Here is a 26,962-nt window from a genome sequence, read left to right as displayed (position 1 = left end):
GGCCGAAACACCGATCTACATTGAGCGCATGCCAAGCCCGACGAGTCGGCTATATGCCCAGGTGGACATGGTGTATGAGATCCAGGTGCGAGGAACTGCTGTCGGAAAAGCTAGTGAAGATGGAGAAAGACTGTGTTGCATTCCGAAATCTACGGAGAGAGAGAAGAAGAAAGAGAGAGGAAGTTAGTTAACTAAGTTATCTGGTCCTGTGATTCATGGCCTCAGAGACCAGGCACCCATTGGTGTTTGTTGGATGCCAGATTTGACAGGCAAACAAATTTATGCCTTAGGCACCATATGGGACACCCTTTGTTTATGATATGAGTCCCACAGCTTTCCTGATATGAATTCGCTAGAATAATTGTAGACCGTTGCTGCGAGTACTTGGTTGACTTCCTTTTCGGTATATCCATGCCATTATTTAGCTAAAGTCTGCCCTATCTAACAGCCCAGTTTTATTCGAATGCTTCGTAAAAGAAAGAGTCAAAAAGTGTCGAGTCAATAGCTTCAACCGGTAGGGGTAAAGTGGTACCATAGTCAAAAGCTGCTTGCTCAAACCGGCACTCGGCCTGCATGTGACCGATAAGTTCCAATGGAATACTCACGGCACAAGCGCCTGTCGTGTTGTCTGATACACGTTCGCAGTCGCCAAAGTCCATGAAATCTAGGTTCGGTGCGGTACTTTCACAAGTCGTTTGCCCCGCTACCCCGTTGATGTATTGCAGTTGTTCATCTGTCACCAAAGAAGGCGTTGTGGAATAGGGAAATGCATCTGGTGACGAGTAGTGGTTGATTTGGGCCGTTTTCGGGGTGAAGCTCTTCTCGGGCTGGCTCTCGATAGTGGTAGTTTCCAAAACATCTCGCTCTTCAACAGATGCACGCACGCTTGTGGGGTAGCTCTCTCGCTGCACTTGGTTCATTTGGCTCAAAAGTGAGGTTGTGGAGTCAGATGAAGGTATATCAGATGTCCAGGGAAGTCGAGCAATAGGAAGGTCGCGAACAATTTCAGGAAGACCACTCGCGGATGGCAGTCTCCCAATTTCTAAGCTGTAGTCCACGCAAGCCGATATCAAAAGATATGCCCTCGGGCACCGAATGAACGCGTCTTGCCAGCTCGTTGAGCGGTTCGGTTTAGGCGACATTGATTCATCGGAAGCCCTCTCCTGACGCTGGGTGCGGACTAAAGAGTCTTGTCTCGCCACGCCATCCAATGAAAGTAATGGAGCTGTTTTCTCTCCCAAGAAGAGGTTTTGTGTCGTCATATAGGCAAGCTGCAAGATATGGTTGGTCCCGACGGCGACGAAATCAGTGACATCGTAGAGTGTCTCCGAGTGACGGATGATTTGACTCAACGAGTTCAAACGTCGTTGTCTTACCTCTATCTCCTGTCGAGAAGGGGATAGCTTGAGGTCTATAGCTGCCAGTACGAGTGGCATGCCGACGTATCCAAGCCTGCAGTTCATATTAGCAAAATAGTTTGTCCGGCAGGGAAAAAACAACAATAGGCCACCTGCGACAGAATGAGACATGAAAGGAGTACTAACACACTTAACGGAAGACTATTAGCATATCCATTCACGCTGAAGTATTCCATCACGAGACTTAACCCGTCAACTCCGTCCCTTAGGTCATTGCTAATCTCCCGAACCAGATTGTTATACATGTCTTCCGCGTAGAACAAGTTTTCTTCTACAACAAATGCCGCATATTGCGCCAGATCCACTCGCGCTGCGCTAGAAGTACACAGCCACTAGATTAGTTTTGAAGATAAAGGGGTGCAAAGGCCTCACGAACTAGTAATACATATACGTCATATAAGTCAACACTGCAACTGCGTTAGTGCCTTCTGACGTCGACGTCGTATTTGGTGAGATTAGAGGCTGCATCGGCAGTTTCCACTCGTCAAGTGATTTTTTGATGGTTTTTATTCTCGACAAGAGGCCCTGGAATTCAATCATAGATAGTAATCTTCTTGGGATCTTTCGATGGGTGAAGACTAGAGACACCAGATCTGTGAGTAGCACCGCTAGCTCACATTGACCTTGAAGGGCGCCGAATAGGCGCCTCTTGGTGTTATAGTCGTAGACTCGAGATTGATACAACTCTTCACCGAAATCCTCTATACTCAGCCAGTCACTCCATCTATAAAAGCTGGAGGTCACCTGAGGACGGCGGCGTAGGCCAATGCATAGGCTTCGGTCACGAAGAAGGATAGACCACCAAAGTCGTTTCTTGAGCGAGATAGCCACATCTTCCACCAGTAAAGATGGTTGAGCGTCGATAAGTATAGCGTGCTCGATGGCCCTTGTGACCCACAAACTTCCAGCCTGGGGGTCTTCCGCAGAGATATAGTGCGTAAGTAAAACCGCGCCTTGGGCGTTTGCATGAGGCAGCTTTTCGGTCCTCAACTCGAATAATAGCTACACTTCGCGATCAATACCCGTTTACGGTAGAGGTAACACTGAAACTGGGGATGCTTACCTTAGCTCTGTGGCACAATTGTTTCCGCGCATCCCTCCTATCATTAAATCCACATTGACGCAATGTTTCCAAAGACATAAACTAGTATGATTTAGTCTGAATGCGGTAGTCACCGGAGGGACGGCATTTACCGGACAGCTCGTGAAGATCAATGACTGTAAGACAAGGAGAGACATTTTAGCACCAGTAGGTTGGTTGTTTCGATAAATGCGCCAGAACTTAGCCTCGTCCAAGACAGGCACTAAAGGATGAATGCGCTTGAAGTACTGTCGAGCAAACTCGTCGATTGCGTCAGAAGCTGGCAAACTCAAACAGCCCTTGGATGCGAGAAATGCTACATCTTCAGAAGGGAGCGACAGCAGTTGTTGCGAATCGACAAAGGCGTATTCGGTATACGGGACATTAGGGGATTGTGGTGAGCTTGTGCTGCGATCATCCAAGCTGAGACCATGGGCGCGAAGCTGCGAAGTAAGAGCTGGATGATTGGGTGACTGATGCTGATCATTGGATTTTCGGCCAGTGGTCACGTCTGACCCTGAGCTTTGATGCGTGGGAAGCGGGTTTGCCGAGCTTGAGGTCCTAATAGAGGTCATTAAGTGGGTGCGTGAGAGCAATCCTTTCTGCAGTCTCACTGTTTAAAATTCTTAGCCCGAAGAACACATTCACTTCGACCGTCTTGTCGACACCGGGTACATGGAGAACCGAGGATTGACGCATCGCAGCGCACTTTGCGATGATGGCACCAGGAGCAAGCCGTTGATGCTCTTGTTGTGCGTCGCAACATTTTGTGATAGACAGTTTGTTTTGGTGTCGGAGTTTGGAGGAGAGAGGATGGGGTATAACAGCGCGGGGTTGAGGAGAAATCCTTCGCGACTCAGGATCTGGGGAATGATCAGCGGACCACACCAATCTCGAACCGTTCGAAGAAGCCGACTAGCTGAAAAGCTATGTGACATTATTTTATGCCCATAACTACCACAATCACAAGCGTCTACTGGATATTCTAGCTCCATCGGCTCTAAAAGCCCAAATATACCCCAAACCTCCACCATTCAGATAGGCAACTCTGACCTTTAGACCTTGACCATTTAGACCACCTCGACATGTCATTCCTAATACGATGATCATTGATGAAGCACGTCCTTACCCCGCATGAGCACATGCTTACCCGAAATTGACTGAGTGCAAATTACATGTCTACATGTTGCAAGACTCTTTTCCATGGACCCAACGGATATAGTATAACATACCAAAATGATTATAATCTATGGAATTGCACAACGGTCCTAGGGGGGAAACCAAAAGGAAAACGACCTAATTTCCAGCTAGCCCTATACTTCGCCAATGCGTACCTCCACCCAATTGGGCCGTCATCATTCCGCCTCGTGTTTCTTCAATCGTTTCCGCATGTCCTTCAAGTAATACCGCATAGGATAAGTGCGGACGACTTTGGGTAGGAAAGGGTAGTTAGTCAAGCAATGCCTTATTTCTTATTGTGTGCGAGAGTTCAAGGCGAGATATATGCGGACTACGAAACGATGGTACCGAATACCGAACGTGCCAGGATTGATCGCCATTCTACCTAGTTATCGATCACTGTCTTCCACCGTTCGCACTGGGTTGAAGCAATGAGCCTGCCCGGACTTGTGTCGGAAGTGGTATGCCTAGTCTCCTTTAGGTGCGTAGTCCTTTAAGCTCTATAGACAGCTATATTGTTGAGGCTACAAAACTAGAAACTGGGAAAGTCAGGAAGAAGAGACTGATAATCAATATATCAAAAGAAGGCTCTTTATAAAGTCTGAACTAACAAAGAAATGGCAAACTAAACTAGCAAAGGCTCAATATGCACACAGAGGTCATCGGATCTATGTCTCTAACATATATGATCCATGTGAATATATAGACCAAACCCCATCCGCAATATCTGGTTTTCTACACGATGCAAGTCGCTTGATCCTGAAAAATTGCTAGATGGCCGATGAGCACTTCAGCTTCATTGGGCACGGCTTGTATTTGCACACCAATCGGCAATAATACGCAGAGAGTTCAAAAATGCTTCCTAATTAGATTTGTCAGTTATATTGAGCCCTTTTTTCTCAAAAAGCTATGTTTGCCCAGGTGCACAAAACGAAGAGCATACTGCTAGGCAATCTGCTTGTCAGACACTTCCTCAAATATAAAAACCTGATATTTCCCCACTTCCTCTTTTTCCCCAACCAGCAACCTTCTTCAATTCAACTTCGCGAGCCCCTTCTGCCACTTCACGGTGCTAAACTCATGCTGACATTCAAATCCTTCATAGCATCAATGCAAGATCCTGTCCCTGCAGCCCCCTCTCTACGTGCACCCTCTGCTGTACCTGAGGATCCTTCGGCTGACATCGAATGTATCGATTTATCGGGTGAGGACGCAACCAATCAAGATCCCGGCAGTGAGTTCACCTGTCGCTTTATAATAGGTCAGCCGCGTACTAATTTGCTGGTTCCATAGCTTCCACTGGTCTGAGGTTCGTCGATGCAAAGGGCAACGATGTAACCAACAGCATGCCTGCCGGAGTCACCCAGACCGGGCAGTTGATCCTGGACGGTGTCGAAAGAACAGGACAAGCCGCCGAAATGGCCGAAGCGATAAAGGCAAACGGTGGCTTCCTCGACTGGTCGACGACCGCCGATGGTGCCTTCATTCTTCGAAGCGTTGTCAGCGAAAAGAAGCAGCTGGCCGCGTTGGGCCAAACCCTTGGTCACAACATTCCTGGTGTTGTTTGTGATGGCTGCGCTGACGGCAGTGCCTTCTTGACGTGCCGAGTGGCCGCCTTTCGCGATAGACAGGGAGTGGGCCATATTGTACTCAAGGGATCTTGCATGAATTGTCAGTTCAAGAAGCAGGCTCCAGTCTGTTCCATTCGAACCAGCCAGCCTCCCTCGGCACTGGACCTATTCCGGTCTTATGAGCCCAATTTTCAGTGGGGTCCCACCTCTGCCGGCTCTGCTGCCCTATCTACTTCTCCTGCCCCTCCTACATCTCCTACATCTCCTACATCTCCTACCTCTCCCGCCCCTTCCGCCCCTCTTGGCCCTTCTGTCCGTTTTACGAGACAGCAACCTGGTCGTCACGGATCGCAATCTTCTATGAGCGTTGCAAAGCGCCCACGTTTACCTTCCCCTTCTCTTTCAGGAAGCGGGACGCCTACTCTTCGTCAGAAGTCGAATACTGGGAGTACAGTACATGTTACTCCTCGCTCCCCCCTGGCTGGGGGTGGTCCGCAACCATCCACCCCAGCGCCTATCGTGAAGTCCAACCAGACGCAGCGCGAGGAGGCGTGCCCCCAAATTCACGAGATATTATCACAGGCGTCGCCGGATGGCCCGCACAGGTACAACTCCGTTCTCAGTCGTGAGTTGTATGAGGCAAGTCTGGAAGCCAGGGTTACTGCTGAATGTAGACTCAGGCGCCAGATTGCTCAGGCAAACATCGACGTAGAGCACATGAACCGTGATTTGGATGCTCTCGTAAAAGACCGACTCCGAATGGATGGTTATGTGTCTCAAGGTGCTGATCAGGATCCTTGCTGGTTGGGGCTCGGCTCTTCTTCTGCTCCTGGGGAATAGGTACTTTTCATTGTTGATGGGTCGGGTCCCTGTAACCGACTGTGGTGTTCCTCTCCTGACGTTCTTTTCTCTCTTCCTCTTCGAGTAGCTCCATTTCAGAATGTTCTTCCATGGATTGATTTATTCCGTTGACCTCAGAATCCAAAATCATATAGTAATGAGCTATCCTTGTCTGCAATTCCGAATCATTCAAATAGGAAGAATTCCGTGCTTTGTGAGTCTGGATGAAATATTTATGTAAGATTTTGGGGTGGAACATATCTTCCGTGAAGATCTCCTAATAAACAAAGTAGATCAGGATGGAATGTTCAGGACAACACACCAATGTCCTGCGGCTTCTCTTCAATCTCCTTTTGCCAAGCTCCGATTCTGCCAAGGACGAACGCGATGCGGGGATTTCGAAATTCGTGACCCCTGAAAGACCTCGTATTCTCGCCATGTGTCTTCTTTCGCAACATCACACAGAAAAGAAGTACTGATGGTGGGTGTTCCACGCAGTAAAGGCTGCTTGGCATGTCTCCAGCGGCGCGTTAAAGTACCGAAACCCCCTATCTTTTGTTTTTCTTTTTTTTTCAGGATAACACTCTAATACAGGGTAGTGCGACGAAACTCAGCCACGATGTCAGGCCTGCGAGAGAAGAGCGAACCCATGTCCTGGCTACACAAGGACCCGGAAGTTCTACCATTTCTCCGCGAACAGTCCACTGCCTTGGAGATCGACATCTACCCCGGCACGATCTTCAAGAATGGCGCTGGTCACTGCCAAGGAAGCCAATGAAGCGCAATACCCCACGACACCCCGCGCATCTATGGATGAGGCTCTAATGCCAGGATTGGTTTCCAAGTCACTGGACCGACAATGCAGGAAGGGATTTTGTGATTTCGTGGATGCGGTATTTCCGAACATTTATTACACTTACAGCACCCGGGTGGAACTTCCTTGGTTCGAGATCGCTCAGTACGACCGAGGCGCAGGGATTGCAATGCAATGGGCGTTTCGCAGCCTGGGGACCCTGCAGATAGGCAGAGTAAATGGTGATCAACGGCAGATTCTTGCCAGCCAGGAAATGTACGGCCGTGGACTGCGTTATCTAGTTCAGGCTGTAAAGAACCCTGCTACTGTTGGCACGGAAGACACCCTCGGAGCCGCAATCCTGCTAGGAATTTATGAAGCGATGAATGAGACTGGACAGAACTCATGGCTGCTGCATTCACGCGGAATCTCACATCTACTGCGTCTTAGGGGGGCGAAGAGTCATGCGAGTGGGTATGGCCGTACCCTGCTGTTATCCTTTCGAGGACTTTTAGTTTACGAGGCCTTCACTCGCGGGGAGGCATGTTTCCTGGAAAGCGAGGAGTGGAGGTCAACTCTTCCAGAGACCCTGGAAGACGAGGAACGGCGCGGCACAAGCTGTGGCCTGGGTCAGCTCATGGACTATGCATTCAACGAGATAGCTCAGTGCCCTGGGTTCCTTGCCAAGACTAAATCCCTAGTGGCCTCCTCGCGAACCACAGATGCGGAGAGAGAGGATTTAATAAGTGCAATCAACAGCAGCCGAGAGGTCCTGAGCGACGTGGAAATCCAAATAATGGCTGGGGTTAAAGCTGATCATGAAGGAAATAAGAAAGAGTCTCAGGCTTTCTTTGGATTGATTCCCCCTTCCATCAAAGACGCATCGGTGAAATTCACACTTGAAGGGGTTCATTCAGGGATCGCACTTCTCCGGCAGTTGTCAGTTGTGCTAATGTCCGATCGGAATCGACAAAAAGCAGTAACACCGTGGTTAAAAGTCGATCCTTGTAAGAATGAGTGGAAGCTCATTAAGAACGCTGGAGAAATTGCCCAGGCCCAAAAAGATAATCGACTGCACCCAACAGGTCCACAACAACAGGGCAGCGCGACGATCTGGCATGACCGGATCGCCTTAGCAATGGGGATGCCAGAAATGGTTTGACCAAATCCACGCTCAGGATAGTCTGTTTAGCTGGCCTTGGTCCGAGCTGAGTTTGTGTGCCTGTAAGCCATAGCCGGAGTTTGTTTCGTCCATCACACGCATTTGCTCTTGGATCATGACTGAACCCCTGTACCCAAGTGTTGGTTACTCAAGTGGCGTTGCGAGGCCGAAGCACCGCATCTGTCGATCCTTTGTTCGTTTGACTCGCAAATGATCAAATTTATCCCGAAAGATCGAACGACTGAACGCGACCGTACTGACCTGAGAAACGGGGCTGGGCAGTCACGGGGATGCGGTCATGTGCGGCCATGAACCCTACGTAGCAACCACATCCCAGATCATGACGGGAAATGACATTATCCCAGTCCACATGGGGAGGCCGGGGTCCACTTTTGCGAAGGAATCTGAAGTGAGAAGAAAAAGAAAGTTCGACGTTGGGAATGCTGGTGTTTCAAATCCGGCGATCACCGGAATAAGAGCTGTGATAGTTATGGCAGTGAGGTAATGCAGTGTACTTTTGTGCATTGAACAGCCATATTATTTTCATTTGCCCCACTGGATCGGACTTGATTCTCCAATTATATTAATTGCGTTGCCTGGTCTCCTTGTGTCTTACTCAATCGCCGTCTGGGTAGACCATACGGTATTCGGCGTAAACTTAAAAGAACCATAGTTAACTATTGATAATGTTGTTTGAGGCAATTGATTTATCTCCATTTCATGCCCTTCATGTTGTGCAAGTCACCATAACGAGTATATGGCCCCTGAAACATTCTTTGAGACGGAATGTTAGCTAACACTGCCCTACAAAACCATGTGAAGTCCAGATTTGCACGGATCACTCGTAGGGTGTGATCGATTGTTCCTGGAGGAGGAATGCTGGGGCGCTCCTGTCACATTTTCGAAACCGGCGATCATCTCCACCAGGGGAGGCAAGTCGTCATATAATGGTACCTACATATGTACAATATACATGTGATGGATGCTTCCACCTTGGCAACGCACGTCTTCCAAGTGTATGACTGCTCGAAGACGCAATGCGACACGGGTACCTGGGAATCCTTGCGGGTGCCTGGAGCATCCCAAGATTCCAGCCACCGGTGCTTGCGTGGCCCCTGAAGTGCTCGTCCAGTCAGAGTGGCCACAACGAATGCTAAGCATTCTGCTGGACATCAACAGAAGCGTGGTTGACCATTGGGAGTGCTCCGGATGGCCCATCAACGTCATACGAAATTAGATTGTTCGCGACGAGTCGCCTACGGTTGCCGATCAGGATCGGCCCAATCATCATCTCAACCGATCCACAGGTGTCGCCATGGCTTGCGTGATGTCGATTTTTTTTGATGTTTCGAGAAAGGCCGTCTATTCTTAGTCCAAAAAATCCGAACGTCACAAAAATGACAAGACCATGGGATATATATAGGATCGGATTCGCCTCCCGGTTAGGTACCACATTGTTAGACATACCATTACTAGGCTCACCACACTACTTTGATATACTTTGTACAACATTTTCAACCCAATTTCAATCAATACTCGTTTCATACGTCCCTAATAATGCCGTCCTCATTGTCCTCTAGCGAGCACTCTGGCTCGGTCGAGTCGAACCACAGCCCCAGCAATTCTCTTCAAACCAAAGCCGACCCCAACATGGCCCTCCATGAACAAGAACCCAGTATGTATCCCTGACGAACGGTCCTTTCTTATCTAGGACACCCACTGACAACAAGTAGCCGCCGTGAATCTCCAGCCGGGATCTCGGGATACATTCTCACTCCGAAGTATCCAGCACAGGGACCGGGAAGGAAAGGTCATCAGTGAGTCACCGGTTAACATTATTTTTGATGGGAACCGCATGCTAACCTAGCGATAGCCGACCCCGATCTCTCCAACCCAACACGCAGCCGATTCGAGCGCCCGTTAGACACTATCCGATCGTTTGATGCAGCCATCGACGCACATCGCAAACAGCAACGGATGTGAACGGACAACCAAGGCCAAACGGGTATACCAGAACGAAACGTAGGAACGCTTTTTAATGCCAATTTCAATTCGGACACGGGATGTTGATGTATAATTATCGTTTTATAATGGGAGTCACATGGGAGATATCAAAATTCGATCGTATTGTCTGAGTCATGTCATTTTTTATCAAGACAGCGTAGCATTTTTAGATGGTGATTGGCAAAGATCGTAGGGATTCTATCCGTGTATATGCCATTGCCATTAAACCAAGCAAGTACCTCACCAAAGCTATTTAAGGTAGTTTTAAGGTATGGGTGCCATGGTGCCATGGGGTCCCCACAAGATCCATGTCCAAAGTACCTCGAAAGAATCCCAAGTAAAATCTTTCTAGTAATTTTGGCACGCCCCAATCCACGAAAGTGCACCCAACTCTCAAGCGTAGTTTGACATTGTGGAGTTATATAGAACGGAGTTGTGGTGAGGCCTACATAAAAGTACAGATATGCCGAGATGAGCGTTGAACCGGAGAACAACCGACCTGATCTACATGTAGATCTTTTCTAAACTGAACTGGCCCGAACTATACAACATATAAAATATAATCATGAAGATACTGTATATTAGTAGTTATTTCCCATATTCGTAGAGAGCGCACTGATAAACCATTGCCGCAGTCACGCAAATGAGAGAAATACTGCACAGCCTCTCGGTGGATCACATCACCATGGAGAGAAATTATCTCCGTAATTCCAAGACCTTGGCGCACTTTCTTTAGCTGTCTTCTCAGACAAAGCAATGCCACATGAAATTACCGAGTAAAATTAGATCTGAAGGGGGAAAGAAAAAAAGAGAAGAGAGGAAAAATCGGAAAAAGAAAAAGCCACGTGCTCCCAAGAAGCCCCACCCCAGGAGATTTTCCACTTTCCCTTCACTTCGACGACTTTGGGCATTGACTCTGAATCTATATTGTATGGCTGTAGATGGTCTACTGTGAAGGGGAAAGCCGCCGAACTGCAGGCATACAGGATACGGAGTACGTTGTCGGTCTTTGCAGATCGACGCAGAGGATGCCAAAGCCGAATCCACTTTAGTGCGTGGAGTTCGTCTCTTATTATTCGCTCGGACGACATGCACCGATTGGTTTTAGAGCCCTAATGATCCTTTTTTTGAAGAGATTATATCCGGGCAAAAATAACATGGCGCCAGTCTAAACCTATTGAACAATGGCTTCCAAGCATTTGACCCATCTTGGCCTTGTTAGCTCGGCTATACGCGTCCGTTTTGTGGTTTCAGAGGCCAAATAGAAATTGGACTAGTATCTGGCACTATTGATCTTACTATTAATGGATATGAAGCCAAGAAAACCCCCCCATCTTGGACCTTAATTCCCCCGTTTCGCCGTTCACTCGTTTGAACCTCTTGATTCTCTCTCTCTCTCTCTCTATCTTCTTGAATCCAATTATCCCAACTATATACACTCGCTATAAATCTTTGCGGTATCAGATCTGCAAGCCATTTCTTCACCATGAAGTTCTCCTTGGTAGCACTGGCAACCCTGGCTGGGGTTGCTGTTGCTGATTTGGATCCCATCGTCATCAAGGTACTGTCTCTATAGGTGCATAGTAATGGTGGCGTATTCGGTACTAAGACTGTGTATAGGGTTCCAAGTTCTTCTATTCTAGCAATGACACTCAATTGTAAGTGAAGGTGTCGATATCTCTTGAATTTGATAACTGACAAGAACAGCTTCATGCGTGGAATCGCCTATCAACGTAGGTTGTCTATGCCATCACTTCGACATCTCGACTAATCCTTTGCAGAGGAAAGTACGACCAGCAGTGGCTACATTGACCCTCTCGCCGATCCCACCGCTTGTGCGCGTGATGTTCCCATGCTGGCGAAGCTGCGCACCAACGTTATCCGTACCTATGCCATCAACGCCTCTGCTGACCACTCGGAGTGTATGAAGCTCTTGGCGGACGCGGGTATTTACGTGATCTCTGATCTGTCCCAACCCAAGCTATCGATTGATCGAAGCGATCCTACGTGGGAAACCGATCTTTTTGCCCGATACACCAGTGTTGTTGATGAGCTGGCCCAGTACAACAACACCATTGGTTTCTTCGCTGGAAATGAGGTTGCCAACAGCGTCAATACTTCTGACTCCAGCGCTTTCGTCAAGGCCGCCGTTCGTGATACCAAGAAGTACATCAAGGACAAGGGCTACCGCCCTATGGGTGTTGGATATGCTACCGCCGATGTGGCAGACATCCGTGCGGACATGGCTGATTATTTCAACTGCGGAGAGGCCGACGAGTCTATTGACTTCTGGGGCTACAACATCTACTCGTGGTGCGGTGAATCGACCTACGCGAAATCGGGATACAAGGATCGCACCGAAGAGTTCGCCAACTACTCCGTCCCTGTCTTCTTCGCCGAGTACGGTTGCAACGAGGTCACGCCCCGCGAGTTCACCGATGTGAAGGCCCTTTATGGTGAACCTATGGCTGATGTCTGGTCCGGTGGTATCGTGTACATGTACTTCCAGGAGGCCAACAACTACGGTAAGAGAATCCTTTCCCTGCACATGTGTGAAGGTAACTGATCAGACTTGCAGGTCTGGTTTCTGTCGTCGATAGCACCAGTGTCAGCACTTTGGCCGACTTCAAGTACTATTCCAGCCAGATCGCCAGCGTCAACCCCACTGGTGTCAAGAAGGCCTCCTACACTCCCACCAACACTGCCCTGCGGAGCTGCCCTACTGTCGGATCCTCGTGGTCCGCCGAACCTTCCCCTCTGCCCCCTGTCGCCGACATCCAGTTGTGCGACTGCATGTACGATGCCTCCGCCTGCGTTGTGGCCGATTCCCTCTCCTCGACGAAGTACTCCAAGCTGTTCAGCACTGTCTGCGGTTACACCGACTGCAGCGGACTGACCGCCAATGCCACCACCGGCGAGTATGGTGCTTACAGCATGTGCTCGACCAAGCAGCAACTTGCCTTTGCTCTGAACAAGTACTACGTTGAGCAGAACCGTGCTGCCGATGCTTGTAGCTTCGCCGGGTCTGCAACCGTCAAGTCGGTGACCAAGGCCACTGGCACTTGCGCTACACAGATGAAGGAGGCTGGCACTGCTGGAACCGGAACTATTACCACTGAGAACACTGGCATCGCGGGCTCTGGCTCTGCTTCCTCGACGGGCTCGTCGACCACATCTAGCAGCGGCGCTATCAGCATGCACTCCAGCTCTTCGTTCGGCTCTTTCCAGGTGGCTGCCTACATCGCCACCGCACTCCTGGCGGGTGTTGGAATGATCGCCCTGTAGTTGAGTTGATCTTGGTTCGTGATTTTCTTCGCATTTAGACTGCGCGTCTCTTTTTCCTTCTTATCTCGACATTTTTGAACATAACTCTCGGGGAAACACATGATCGATATAAAGAGTAGACATCCTTACCCGCACCTTTCCTTGATTCAATGTCATTGCCTATGAAAGAAGTTGCCATCTTGTTGAATTACTCACATTGTCAAGACCGAATTTGATTTGTATACCATTTTCTCATGGCCTTTCTTTTTTTAGCGATTGACGTCGTTCCATATTCGTGTCCCCAAACATTCATTTCATGTTATGAATCGTGTTACCAGCGATCATCCGTCTCCAGCCCAGCATGGAAAAGTACACTACCGAATCCTTTTGATGATGGCAATAGCAACAGGTTCTCTTTCTTTTATTTTCGTATTCCCTGTTTAGCGAGTCAATGCAACGTATTGATCTACACATTGTGTCTTTCCATACAGGATTAATGCATGTTTTGTGCAGATGTGAGGAAATTCATCGGGCTCCAAAGGTGATCGAGATATATAGTTGCAGTAATTATTTATGTGCTGGAAGGGAATTATCCCTGCATCCATACCATGATATATCCAGCTGAACTCAGATCGAATTCAACGGAACCTCATCCTCAGAGCTATCGTGGGACACAACCAGCTGCACTTGATTCTTGTTACGTGGTTCATCGGACGGTCGTAGAGCGGAATCCTAGAACCCATAGCCTCTAGAATGGTTATTATTTGCCGTGCGTGTCTTTTGCATACCAGCCTGGTTCGAGAATTTGGATGAAATAATCACGAACAACGGACGCAGGGTTGACATGCAGGCGGAGATGATACCCGTTGAGGATTCGACGATACACCAGTTGCAGGATTTCCCGAGTGTCTAGGCAATGTCCGCCGTGCGAACTTGAAAAGGGTAGTGAAGCGATAGATGCTGGTGAAGATAACGCTGTGCGAAAGAGACCAGTCAGTCCACTGTCGCAAACCAGTGATGTGTAGGAAAAGGGTATACGAACAACTACCGAACAGAAAAATGCCTATCACGGACAGATGGTACGTGAGGTAGCGTACAATCTCCACACCACTCGCACCGGTAGGGACAGAATGAGAATGTCGGTGACAACGTTAGGTACTGCATTCCCGATGAACGAGGCTTTGAGATGATGCAGGTGCCGGGAATGCGCGTGTCCCAGGCTCGGGCAATCGGAGTACATTGGGAGATGCTCACGAGGCCAATGGCCATGTGCCAGGCAATGGGGATCCCGCCTAGGGCCATGGAGACCATACAAATCTCTCTCGTGGGGAAGATGCGGCAGTACATGAGCAGGATAGGCACCTTGGTGACCGCTATTGTGGCAACGTAGACGCACTAGTACACCACCAGGAGCTACAAGAACACTGGCGGACCCAACCTCATGTATAGTCGCAATCCAACCTTTGCAATCATTATGTGATTTTCCACCGGCAGGGTCTAAGAATGTACGCCCATGCCGTAATTCGTTACTATTGACGATTAGCATCCGAATCAAGATCCTCCCAGGGCACTGTATCGTACAGGCAAGGCCCAATCCCTGTGTTTCACTATTGCAACTAGTACTACTCCGTCACCGCAATAAGAAAAAGGAAAAGTGACTTGGATGGTAAAATAAGCTGCTGTTCGCTTTGGGCAAGTGGGGATGTTGTTTATCTGGTATATGATTACAATATTTAGAAGTATAAGCTGCATTCTGATAGCTTGATATGGAGAGAGGCTCTATTTGGTAGGTCATACCGGGGACTCCGGATGTTCTTCATCTGAGGCATACGATGATATCAATCTCCCACGGCAAAATAGAAACAAGACAATAACACGTGGAACAGGATAATCAGCAAAGGGAAAAACAACAACCTTCTTTGAACATCGCAGCGGGCGACGTTCGCGTGGAATCTGATACAAATGCCAATGGGGGCTCCTTTGGTGCAATATCAGGCCGGCCTCATGGAGGTGCTAGTGACACCATACAGTTTTGCATCTACATCTCACTTTATATTAACATTCTCTATTAGTTTTACTGTTGTTTTAGGTGCAACAATATTAGGTTTCCAAAGACATGGGTTAAAATTCTTCTCATTATTTGTACCTTCAGGTTGTCCTTTAGCTTTATTACCTTTATTAGTTTTAATTGAATTTATTTCATACTTATCTAGAAATGTTTCATTAGGATTAAGATTAGCTGCTAATATTTTAAGTGGTCACATGCTTTTAAGTATTTTAAGTGGATTCACATATAATATTATGACTAGTGGTATAATATTCTTTATATTAGGTTTAATACCTTTAGCATTTATTATTGCATTCTCTGGTTTAGAATTAGCTATAGCATTTATTCAAGCTCAAGTTTTTGTAGTTTTAGCATGTTCATATATTAAAGATGGTTTAGACTTACATTAATACCCTAGTATATTTTAAATATATATATTTATATATTATATAAATATATAAATATATATATTTTATATTATTATAATAATAATAATTTTTTAAAGATATAAAAATTTTATGAAAATAGGAAAGTCCAATACTTATTAGGCATATACACTTGAATATATTTATTCAATAATTATAAAAATATAAGGATATTAACAGAAACTAATATTATTATAAAATACTAAAAAGTAATAATAAAATAATAGCGAACAAGAATCCTATGTTAAGTTTTTATTTAGAATTATTAAAATTAAACAGAAACTGGCTTAATTATATCTTTAAATAATAACATTAAAATTAATAATTTTATAGTTATATATAAAACAATATAGATGTGATGTATGCATCAAAAATAAAATAGAGAGTTTGATGATGGCTCTAACTGAACACTGTCCAAGTACTTGACACATGCTAATCGAACGACTAATTAGTTTAATTATTATCTAATATTTAAATTAAGTAGTAGTGGTGTACAGGTGAGTAAAAGATAAATTGGCTACCTTAAAGTAAGGGAAAAAATCCCTTATAACCAAAGGTTAATATTACCGCTTTAAGATGATAATTTTTATCTCGGTGAGTAGTAGGAAAGGTAATGACTTTTCTAGCAATAAACCGTAGTCGTAACTGGAAAGTTGATCGACCACATTGGGTCTGAAAAAAACCCAATGCTTTTATGTACAGCAGTGAGGAATATTGGTCAATGGCCGAAAGGCTGAACCAGTAACTTGGAAGAATGTCTATGTAACTTGTATGGTTACATTCGCGATTAACTCGCATAAAATTCTAAATAGATTGTATATAATGACATAATCTATTTATAAGTCTTGACCAAACTACGTGCCAGCAGTCGCGGTAATACGTAGGAGGCTAGTGTTAGTTATCTTTATTGGGTTTAAAGGGTAAGTAGACGGTAAATTAAACTCTAAACGAGTACTTTTTTACTAGAGTTATATGAGAGAAGGAAGAATTTCTGGAGTAGAGATAAAATTTGATGATACCAGGAGGACTGTCAACGGCGAAGGCGTCCTTCTATGTAATAACTGACGTTGAGAGACGAAGGCTTGGGTAGCAAACAGGATTAGATACCCTAATAGTCCAAGCAGACAATGATGAATGTCATACATTAGATATAATTTTAATGTATAAACGAAAGTGTAAGCATTCCACCTCAAGAGTACTATGGCAACATATAAACTGAAATCATTAGACCGTTTCTAAAACCAGTAGTGAAGTATGTTATTTAATTCGATGATCCGCGAAAAACCTTACCACAGCTTGTATAGCATATTATAAAAAATTGTTACAAGCGCTGCATGGCTGTCTTTAGTTAATGTCGTGAGATTTGGTTAATTCCTTTAATTAACGAAAACCCTCACTTTATTTATTTATATAAAGTGGTTCGCTACTACATCGGACCAGATAAGAGGGATTAAGACAAGTCATTATGGCCTTAATGCTGTGGGCTATAGACGTGCCACATACGCCTTTACAACGGGATGCGATATTGTGAAATGGAGCTAATCCCCAAAAAAGGAAATAATATGGATTGTAGTCTGTAACTCGACTACATGAAAAAGGAATTACTAGTAATCGTGAATCACCAACGTCACGGTGAATTTTATCTTAGTTAGGTACTAACCACTCGTCAGGCGCTGAAAAAAGAAGATGCAGTAAGTTTGATTTTTTCTGTGTAAAGTTATATATATTTATGATACATAAATATGCAGGATAGTTTTCGTATGCAAAACTTTGATTGGTGTTAAGTCGAAATAAGGTTCGTGTAATGGAAATTGCACGGGGAGTATAAAATTTAAAAAAAAATAATAGTATATATATTATCAAATCAAATATAGGTATATAACAAATTGGTTCAAATCCAATAAAAGATTAAATATATATATGAAATAGGGAGGTCCCGTAAGTTGGTTCACGGGTTGAGCTGTAAACTCAATAGCTATAAGCTATCGAAGGTTCGATTCCTTTTCTCCCTAATTAGATCTTAATCTAATCCTATCTAAACATTTATTATTATTTGTATAATATGTTAATAGATTTAGTTTTTTTTATTATGAATAATATATTTTTATTAAATGATTCTATTACTAATGGATTTAGAATAGAATTTGTAGATATTATTTATTTAGTATCTATTTTATTAGGTATACTTACTATAAGTAGTAGAAATCCTGTAGTATCTGTTTTATTTTTAATAGGTTTATTTGTTAATGTTGCAGGTTTATTAATTTTAGTAGGATATAATTTTATAGGATTAGCTTATATATTAGTTTATGTAGGTGCTGTTTCTATTTTATTTTTATTTATTTTAATGTTAATAAATATTAGAGTTTCTGAATTATTTAATGATACTAATAATGATTTACCTTTAGCTAGTTTAACTATTATTCTTTTTTATTATATAATAGCACAGGTATTACCTATAAATTTCACAGAAAATAGTATTGTTTCTTATTTATCTAATTCATATTCTGATGTATATAATGTACAATTAGATAATGAATTATTTAATCTAGTTGATTTAAAACAACAAATTGGTTATGCAAGTAGTAAAGGTTGAGATAATTCATTAATAGAACCTACACATATTGCTAGTATAGGTAATATTATGTATACTAGTTATTCTATGTGATTAATTGTTACTTCTATTATTCTATTATTAGGTATGGTAGGTGCTATAGTTATCACAATAAAACAAAAATAGATAGATAAAGCTTAAACAATTAATTATAAAATTAAAATATGATATATAAATCAAAAAGTAATTTTCAAAATCATCCTTTTCATTTAGTATCTCCGTCACCTTGACCATTATTTACTAGTTTGTCATTATTTATATTAACAACAGCTACAGTTTTATTTATGCATGGATTCCAAGGATTCCAATATTTAGTAGCTTTAGCTGTATTTAACGTTATTTACGTTATGGCTTTATGATTTAGAGATGTAATTTCAGAAGGAACTTATTTAGGTAATCATACTAATGCTGTACAAAAAGGATTAAACTTAGGTGTAGGTTTATTTATTATATCTGAAGTTTTCTTCTTTTTAGCTATATTCTGAGCATTCTTTCATAGTGCAATATCACCTAGTGTTGAATTAGGTGCACAATGACCTCCATTAGGTATACAAGCTGTTAATCCATTTGAATTACCATTATTAAATACTATATTATTATTATCTTCAGGTGTGACAATTACATATGCTCACCATTCTTTAATACAAGGTAATAGAAAAGGTGCTTTATATGGTACAGTTGTAACAATTATATTAGCTGTAATATTTACTTTCTTCCAAGGTGTTGAATATTCAGTATCTTCTTTCACTATTTCTGATAGTGTTTATGGTTCATGTTTCTACTTTGGTACAGGTTTCCACGGTTTACACGTTATTATTGGAACAGCTTTCTTAGCTGTAGGATTATGACGTTTAGCTGCATACCATTTAACAGATCACCATCATCTTGGTTACGAATCAGGTATATTATACTGACATTTTGTAGACGTAGTATGATTATTCTTATATATTTCTGTATATTACTGAGGTTATTAGATATAAATATGTTTATAAATATATTTGCTTTAAATTTTAAAAATTTAAGGTCTATATAGATCTGTTATTTTTTAACATAAATTATATATTTATTATATTAAATAATAATTGTGAATTATATGCAAAGATGATTATTATAAATATTTATCTTTTAGAGACTTTAGTTTAATGGTAAAACATGTGACTTTTAATCATTATAATATGGGTTCAAATCCCATAGGTCTTAATAGATTATTATAATCTGAATTATAATTACGAAAATGACTATAAGTTAATGGTAGACTGCTTATTTACCATATAAGATGTGCTGATTCGAATTCAGCTAGTCATAATAAGTAAATAATTTTTATATACAAATTGTTATAATGGCTATAAGTTAACGGTAGACTGTTTACCTTCCAAGTAAAGTGTGCTGATTCGAATTCAGCTAGCCATATATATATATAAATAGGGTTAGTAACTTAATTGGTAAAGGGTTTTCTTGTCGAGAAAATAGATGCCGGATCGAAACCGGTCTAACTCGTATATATATATAAATTAAAGGAAAAGTTGCTATTGGTAGGGTAAGATATTTGCTAAATATTGTGTTTTGACACTTAGATGTTCGATTCATCTCTTTTCCGAAGAGCATAGTTTAATAGGTAAAACTGTAAGCTTCAACCTTATATTTCTTAGTTCAAATCTAAGTGCTCTTGAATATATTATAGGTTCTTTAACTTAACCGGTAAAGTGTATTCTTGATAAGGATATGTTCAGTGTTCGAGTCACTGAAGAATCAAAAAAAAAAAGAGAGTTGGCTGAGTGGTTTAAGGCGGCTAGCTTGAGTCTAGCTAAAGGTATAAACTTTCATATGTTCGAATCATATACTCTCTGATACTTATAGTATAAAAAAAAATTAATTTAATAATATTATATATAATAATATGTTAACATGTTAAAATATATATAATACAAATTAAATTAATGTAAATACATTATAGGTTTTACAGGTTAGTGTCCGGTGGTTGGTCGCTTCATTTGGGTTGGAGATTGTTTATGTTCGAATCATAATAACCTGATAATTAATATAGGTATAATTATATATACCAATATAGATGATATGTATCATATACATCTTGAGAAATCAAGACAAGTATATAAAGAAACTATTATGGATGGTTAGCTATATATTTCAAGATATTGATCTAGAAAAATATAAACTAGAAATCATAGAGAAATCTAATTATAAGACAAAGTGAATTGAAATATCTTAGTAACTTTAGTAAAAGAAATCAAACGAGATTGTTATTTGGTGTCTTCTGAATAGCAAAAGCCTTAATAAATAATTACTAAAATTAATGATAGTAATTATTTATAGTAAATATATTAAATGATATATTTAAGTATAACGGAAAAAAATCTGTTGAAAAATAGGGGAACCTTCCTCTAAGGCTAAAAAAAATATATAAGCGATAGAGTAACAGTACCGTGAGGGAAATACCCTGAAATAGTAGTTTTATAAGCAGCTCAAGTTAAAATTTAAATAAATAATAAGAGCGTACCTTTTGCATAATGGGTCAGCAAGTTAATTTTAGATGCAAGTAACATCTCTTTTATAAGCATTTACACATTTAGAATATTATCATTTACAATAGATGATAACAATATAGATATGTAAATTTATTAATAAAATTAGGAGATAGATACGTAGATAAACCAATTATGAAAAAATGAATTAGTATCTAGAATTAGACCCGAAGGCTAGTGATCTTACCATGGTCAGGGTTATAAAAGCCCGAACGGGTTATCGTTGTAAAGATATCCGATGAACTGTGGTAAGTTAGTGAAAGACAAAACTGACTAGTATAGCTGGTTTTCCGCGAAACCTATGTAAGTAGGTAATTTAATTAACATCTTAGCAGGTACAGAACTGTGATCTCGGACAATATTTAATATATTTGTCAACATCGGGGGGTTGTAGTGACTTTACCGGAGAGTATTTGCACTCGGAAGGGCAAAGATGAATGTTAAATAATCGGACATAGTGCGATAAGGTTGTATGTCTAAAGGGAAACAGCCCAGAACAAGAGTTAAGGTTCCAAAATTATTGTTAAGTGAAATTAAGGATGTTTTTTTTTAAAACAATCAGGAAATAGGCTTAGAAGCGGCCATTTTTTGAAGACCTCGTAACAGAGCACTGATTAATAAATTAGGAAAAAACGCCGAAAATTTAACGGATCTAAATAATATACCGAAACCTTGTACACAAATAAAAATTAAAGCGTTATAGCTTAATATTTTGTGGGGTAGCGGAACATTGGATTAAACAAAATATTAATATTTTTCTTAAAATATTAAAGATCTAGCATCTGTTAAATCCAAGAGAGAATGCTGACATGAGTAACGAAAAAGGCTTTTAGCCTCGCCTGAAGCTTATGGTTTCATCTAAAATCGGTGTCTAAAAAAATTAATCAAAAGATAATTTTGATGACGTTTTGTATAAGATAATACCAAAACCTTTAATAAGTAATAAAGGTTCTGGAAAAGTTTATTTTATTATTTGAAGTGAAAAATATTTAATACTCATACTTATTGGTATAAAATTGTAAATTATAATATATAATACATACTTATTATTATATTGTGATTTACAAATATAATAGAATGAGTAAAATAAATATATTTTAACCAAATAATAGTCTTTATCTATAATTATAATAATATAATATAATAATTATTAATAATTAATTACCATTAGATTATTAATATGTATTTATAGGCTATATTTGAATTGTATATCAAGATTCTTATATAGATATATCTATATCTATTAAACGTTATTAGAAATAATATTATAATATATAGAAAAGATAACATTATACTGGAAAATAATAAATAACCGTACCTAGAAACTAACTCAAGTAAGCAAGTAGAGAATACAAAGGCGTTTGAGAGAACAATCATTAAGGAACTCGGCAAATTGACTCTGTACCTTTGGAATAAGGAGGACCATTATTATTAAATTTAACATATAATAAAGTATGTAATTAAATATGAAAAATTAAATTAATAATAAGAGGAATCATGAAATAATGTTGTACGACTGTTTAATAAAAACACAGCACTCTGCAAAGATAAAAAATCAAAGTATTGAGTGTGATGTCTGCCCAATGTCGGCTGGGTAACGGATCTACCTTGATTATTAACTGAGGTTTTGAAGGACACCCCGATTAATGGCGGCCTTACCTATGAGGGTCCTAAGGTAGCGAAATACCTTGGCCGTTAAATGCGGTCCTGCATGAATGATTTAACGATGCAACAGCTGTCTCGATGATTGTCTCAGTGAAATTGGAATAGCAGTGCAGATACTGTTTACCTCTAGATAGACGAGAAGACCCTATGCAGCTTTACTGTTACTAATTATAAGAGTGAAATTTTAGGATGATTTATAGTGTATAAGGTAGTTGTTGAGATAATAATGAAACACCTTTATTCGAATCCTTATATATACTCTTAATGATTAGAAGGCAGTTTATGCGGGGCACAGATCCCACAAAAAGTACCTGGGTATATCCAAAGTTCATATTGTAAACTTGTATATTTATATACAAATATTTTAATTTGTTCTAATTATTATTATAATTATACAGTTATTATTCGATTAAATTCCACAATTATTTTTTATTTTAAGTAAGATTTTAACTATGCGGTGAATAGATGTATTTTAAACTTTACTGGACTTTTAGTTCAAAGATTTAAAAGTTTATTTGTTATATTAATAAAGTATTTATCTATATTAATATAATATTTATTAATACTTTAAAAGTTTAATGGCTAAATCTTGCTTTACTGTTTGACCTACAAGTCTATCAGTCGCGTAAGCGGGGCATATGATCACAAGATGCATTAAGGAAAGGTCTTGGATTATAGAAAAAGTTACGCTAGGGATTTATAACTGTGAGTCCTCCAATATTATAAAATATTGGTAATATATTGGGTAAATTTCAAAGACAACTTATATTAATTAAGTGTATTTGAAGCGAAACTTATTTTAGCATGTGTTTATCTTTAAGATAAATTAAAATAAGGACGTTCAACGACTAAAAGGTGAGTATAGCTAACAATAATCCTTTTTTAACGCCCAACATCTTTATTAATTAATTAAAAACACTATTTGTATAATAATTATTATTTTTTAATAATGTATTAGACTTGGTTTACCAAGCTTTAATATTATATAATTAATTCTATTAATTATATTAATATATATATATATATATATAAATATGTTAAATATTATAAAATCAAAATTAAATACTACATATAAAAAAAAAGGATTAAATGATTCTAGTATAGCTATTTATAATAGAGATATAATACCTGCTGTAAGAAATTGAAAAAGTAGTATATATGCTTATAATAAAAATGCTATTAATTTAATTCCTATTAAAAGTAAATATGTAATGAAATTAATTAAAGCATACTTTAATTTATATAATTTACAACTAGAATCTTTATTAAGAAAAAATAGATTACGTCGTAGATTTAGAAAAATATCTACAAATAGAATATTTATTAGTGATGGTGAATTTAAACATACTAATGATAAAGTTAATATAACATTATATGTTTATAATAAACAAAAACTTAATTACTTATTAAAACTTAAAAAAAGATATTTAACATTATTTAAAAAAGCTAAATTTGCTAGAAAATTAAAATTAATAAAAAATATAGGATTAAATATTTTGTGTAAACATAAACAAAAAAGTATATTATTAAGTAATCTTTTACCTAAATACAATACTCAAGTAAATACAGCACAAAATATTTACTATTTAAGATTTATTAAAAAAAGTTTTAAAAGATTAAAATTCTATATGTATTATAAACAAATGCTTTATATAAATAAAGCTAAATTTGAAAATACTTATTTACAAGGTTTAATAAGTTTAGTAAAAAATATTTTTAATAAAAATGTTGAATTTAATATAATTAATTTAAAATATTTTTATTTTAATAGTAATATATTTACTCAACCTTTAGAGTTAAAATTAAAAAAAAAAGAAATGTTTTAAGATATCTTAAAGTTTTAATAAGAAAAGCAAAAATTAAAAATGTAAAATTAGCAGAAAAATCTAAAAAATTTTTTAATTTAAATATTTTTAATAGTGATAATTTTTTACAACAAGATAATACTAAATCTAAATACCTTAAAAAAATTATTTTAAGTGATTTAAAATATAAAAGAGTATCTGGTGTTAGATTAGAAGCTGCTGGTAGATTAACTAGACGTTTTTCAGCTTCTAGATCTCAACGTAGAACTAAATATAAAGGTAATTTAGAAAATGTTTATTCTTCATTTAAAGGTTATCCTACACCAATGTTAAGAGGAAATGATAAAGCTAATTTACAATATACTGTAATTAACTCAACTTCACGTGTTGGAGCTTTTGGTGTTAAAGGTTGAGTAAGTAGTACTTAATTTATCTTTTCTTTTTATTTACAATTTTCCCTCCCTTATATTAATTAATAAAGATGATGAAATAGTCTGAACCGTTTTGAGAAAAATGGAAATAAAAGTATATTTGGCTTCTAGCTGAATCTTTTATGATAACATAAATTGAACAGGCTAATTTGCGCAAGAGAGTACAAATTGAGTGCGCGGTTTGGCACCTCGATGTCGGCTTAGCTCATCCTCATGCATGCAGAAATCATGAAGGGTTCGACTGTTCGTCGATTAAAGAGCTACATGAGCTGGGTTTAATACGTCGTGAGACAGTATGGTTTCTATCTTCTAGAGGAACATAAAGTAGATTAAAGATAGCCCCTTCGTACGAAAGGAGTTGGGTATATTGATCTCTGGTTTACCTGTTGTTTATGATTTATATTATAACATATGTTATAATGATAATTAATACTTATACTAAGGTATTGTTACACTATTTATAGTATAACCAGACAACATAGGCATGGCAGGAAAGCTACATCAGTTAAAGATAAGTGTTGAAAGCATCTAAACGCGAAGCAAACTTTATGATACTTTTATACGTAGTAGAACACTACGCATCCGGGAGCCTATCGCAAGGCGAGGCCCAGCCGCGCTCCACCGTTGGCGCCAGATGGGTGGAATCCTTCGGGAAGAACTGGAAGAATCGATCAAAAGAGCCAATCACTCCACGCACTGACGGATTGTGGGCCCTGCCTCGTGAAAAGGAGAGGTTGGTCATTTCCCCAACGTTTGCTGATTTCCCGTTGAATGTCGATGTACGGAGTATTCGTATCCCACTTGAACTCAAACAACTGCCCGGTAACTCTAACTCCATGTCTGTGAACCCCGTATTTGTGTTTGTGCCAGGCGCGTGGCACACGGCAGACTCGTTTGACGTCGTGCGGGATCTGATGCACAACCGTGGACTTGCAACCGAAGCTATCTCCACCCCATCTGTGGGCGCATTCCCTCCAGATAAGGGGCTACACGCCGATATCGAACATACTCATGCCGTCCTCAAGGAGATGGTAGAAGCCGGATGCCAGATCGTGTTGGTGAACCATTCCTATGGTGGGATGGTCGGCGCTGGCGCTGTCAAGGGCTTGGGGTACACGGAGCGGCGCAAAGCCGGTCTTCCCGGCGGTGTAATCATGGTAGTGTGGATGGCCGCATTTGTGACGCCCAAGGGCAAGACGTTAATGGACATGCTTGGCGGAAAACACGCCCCCTGGATGGTCATCAATGTGAGTGGTTCATCCTCGTTTGGTTTCCTCCTTTTGTACCCAACTGATGGACCATGTAGAGCCCGGATGACGGATACTGCTGGTCCTCTGACCAAGAGACAATATTCTATAACGACATGTCTCCTGAAGCGCAGCAGGAGGCCATTTCCAAATTGAAGCCGCACACGTATAGGTCGTTCAACGAACCGGCCACGCATGAACCTTGGCGTGAAATGCCTAGCATGTATATGTTCTTTGACAAGGACGGAGCTATCTCGTTGGCTGTGCAAGAGAACTTTGCTCAGACCTTGGGCAACCCAGTGACTTACCATGTCGATGCATCTCACTCCGCATTCTTGAGTGTGCCAGAAAAGGTGATTGAGGGGTTGGAGATTGCGTTGAAGGAGGGCCGACAGCAGAGTGGGATTGCTGTGAATTAAGGTGGATAATGAATTATAACATCCAGTCATGTATTTATACACGAGATTGGCGTTTGAAAGATTCTGAGACCATCAGACAGGTATATGAGCTGCCATTGACCTGAGCATCAGCCAGAGTTAAGATGAGTGTTTTGCGGTCTTTGACTCACCTGGCTGTTTGTACCAGGGCTCTTGTAAGTGTTCGTTGCCGAGGCATGGTTGCAGTTCGAGTTTATCGAAGTAGAAGTTTTGATGAATAGTGTGAGAGGTGAGGAGATGAAGGAGAGGAGGAGAAAGAGGAGGAGAAAGAGGAGGAGAAAGAGGAGGAGAAAGAGGAGGAGAAAGAGGAGGAGGAACAGGTAGAGGAAGAGGAAGGACGGGACTTTTGTAGAGAGCAAATGCGGAGGATCTCAAGTTTCCATAAAGGCCTCTAGGTAATAGCGGTAATAACGATGGAGCTCTCTGTTCATCTGACATA

General features: G+C 40.6%; 7 protein-coding genes across 7 annotated transcripts; 6 read left to right on the top strand and 1 right to left on the bottom strand.

Moving 5' to 3' along the window:
- Positions 1–455: 455 nt before the first annotated feature.
- On the bottom strand, positions 456–3,074 carry N7525_011606 (fungal specific transcription factor domain-containing protein; the record flags this gene model as incomplete). The annotated part of the gene is made up of 5 exons (XM_061215549.1): positions 456–1,452; positions 1,545–1,733; positions 1,795–2,420; positions 2,482–2,562; positions 2,613–3,074. 5 exons carry the CDS (start codon positions 3,072–3,074, stop codon positions 456–458), a joined length of 2,355 nt encoding a protein of 784 aa, XP_061068061.1.
- A 1,714-nt stretch (positions 3,075–4,788) lies between these two features.
- N7525_011605 (DUF3716 domain-containing protein) lies at positions 4,789–6,089 on the top strand (the record flags this gene model as incomplete). Its single annotated transcript, XM_002560401.2, has 2 exons — positions 4,789–4,912; positions 4,972–6,089. The coding sequence occupies 2 exons, from the start codon at positions 4,789–4,791 to the stop codon at positions 6,087–6,089; spliced, it is 1,242 nt and encodes a 413-aa protein (XP_002560447.2).
- A 746-nt stretch (positions 6,090–6,835) lies between these two features.
- Positions 6,836–8,044, top strand: N7525_011604 (uncharacterized protein; the record flags this gene model as incomplete). The annotated part of the gene is made up of 1 exon (XM_002560402.1): positions 6,836–8,044. The coding sequence occupies one exon, from the start codon at positions 6,836–6,838 to the stop codon at positions 8,042–8,044; it is 1,209 nt and encodes a 402-aa protein (XP_002560448.1).
- A 1,557-nt stretch (positions 8,045–9,601) lies between these two features.
- N7525_011603 (DUF2406 domain-containing protein) lies at positions 9,602–10,027 on the top strand (the record flags this gene model as incomplete). Its single annotated transcript, XM_002560404.1, has 3 exons — positions 9,602–9,719; positions 9,778–9,861; positions 9,918–10,027. The coding sequence occupies 3 exons, from the start codon at positions 9,602–9,604 to the stop codon at positions 10,025–10,027; spliced, it is 312 nt and encodes a 103-aa protein (XP_002560450.1).
- Positions 10,028–11,534: 1,507 nt separating this feature from the next.
- N7525_011602 (glycoside hydrolase family 72 protein) lies at positions 11,535–13,333 on the top strand (the record flags this gene model as incomplete). Its single annotated transcript, XM_061215548.1, has 5 exons — positions 11,535–11,609; positions 11,669–11,706; positions 11,756–11,781; positions 11,830–12,573; positions 12,627–13,333. 5 exons carry the CDS (start codon positions 11,535–11,537, stop codon positions 13,331–13,333), a joined length of 1,590 nt encoding a protein of 529 aa, XP_061068060.1.
- A 5,597-nt stretch (positions 13,334–18,930) lies between these two features.
- Positions 18,931–19,246, top strand: N7525_011601 (uncharacterized protein; the record flags this gene model as incomplete). Its single annotated transcript, XM_061215547.1, has 2 exons — positions 18,931–18,944; positions 19,054–19,246. 2 exons carry the CDS (start codon positions 18,931–18,933, stop codon positions 19,244–19,246), a joined length of 207 nt encoding a protein of 68 aa, XP_061068059.1.
- A 6,141-nt stretch (positions 19,247–25,387) lies between these two features.
- On the top strand, positions 25,388–26,505 carry N7525_011600 (alpha/beta hydrolase; the record flags this gene model as incomplete). Its single annotated transcript, XM_002560406.2, has 2 exons — positions 25,388–26,086; positions 26,146–26,505. 2 exons carry the CDS (start codon positions 25,388–25,390, stop codon positions 26,503–26,505), a joined length of 1,059 nt encoding a protein of 352 aa, XP_002560452.2.
- Between the last annotated feature and the right edge of the window lie 457 nt (positions 26,506–26,962).

Source organism: Penicillium rubens, assembly GCF_028828025.1.
Source record: "Penicillium rubens strain IBT 27055 chromosome Unknown utg000004l_segment0_segment0, whole genome shotgun sequence".
NCBI lineage: Eukaryota > Fungi > Ascomycota > Eurotiomycetes > Eurotiales > Aspergillaceae > Penicillium > Penicillium rubens.
Note: the sequence above shows the minus strand (reverse complement) of the source record. Positions and strands in the feature narration are given on the sequence as shown.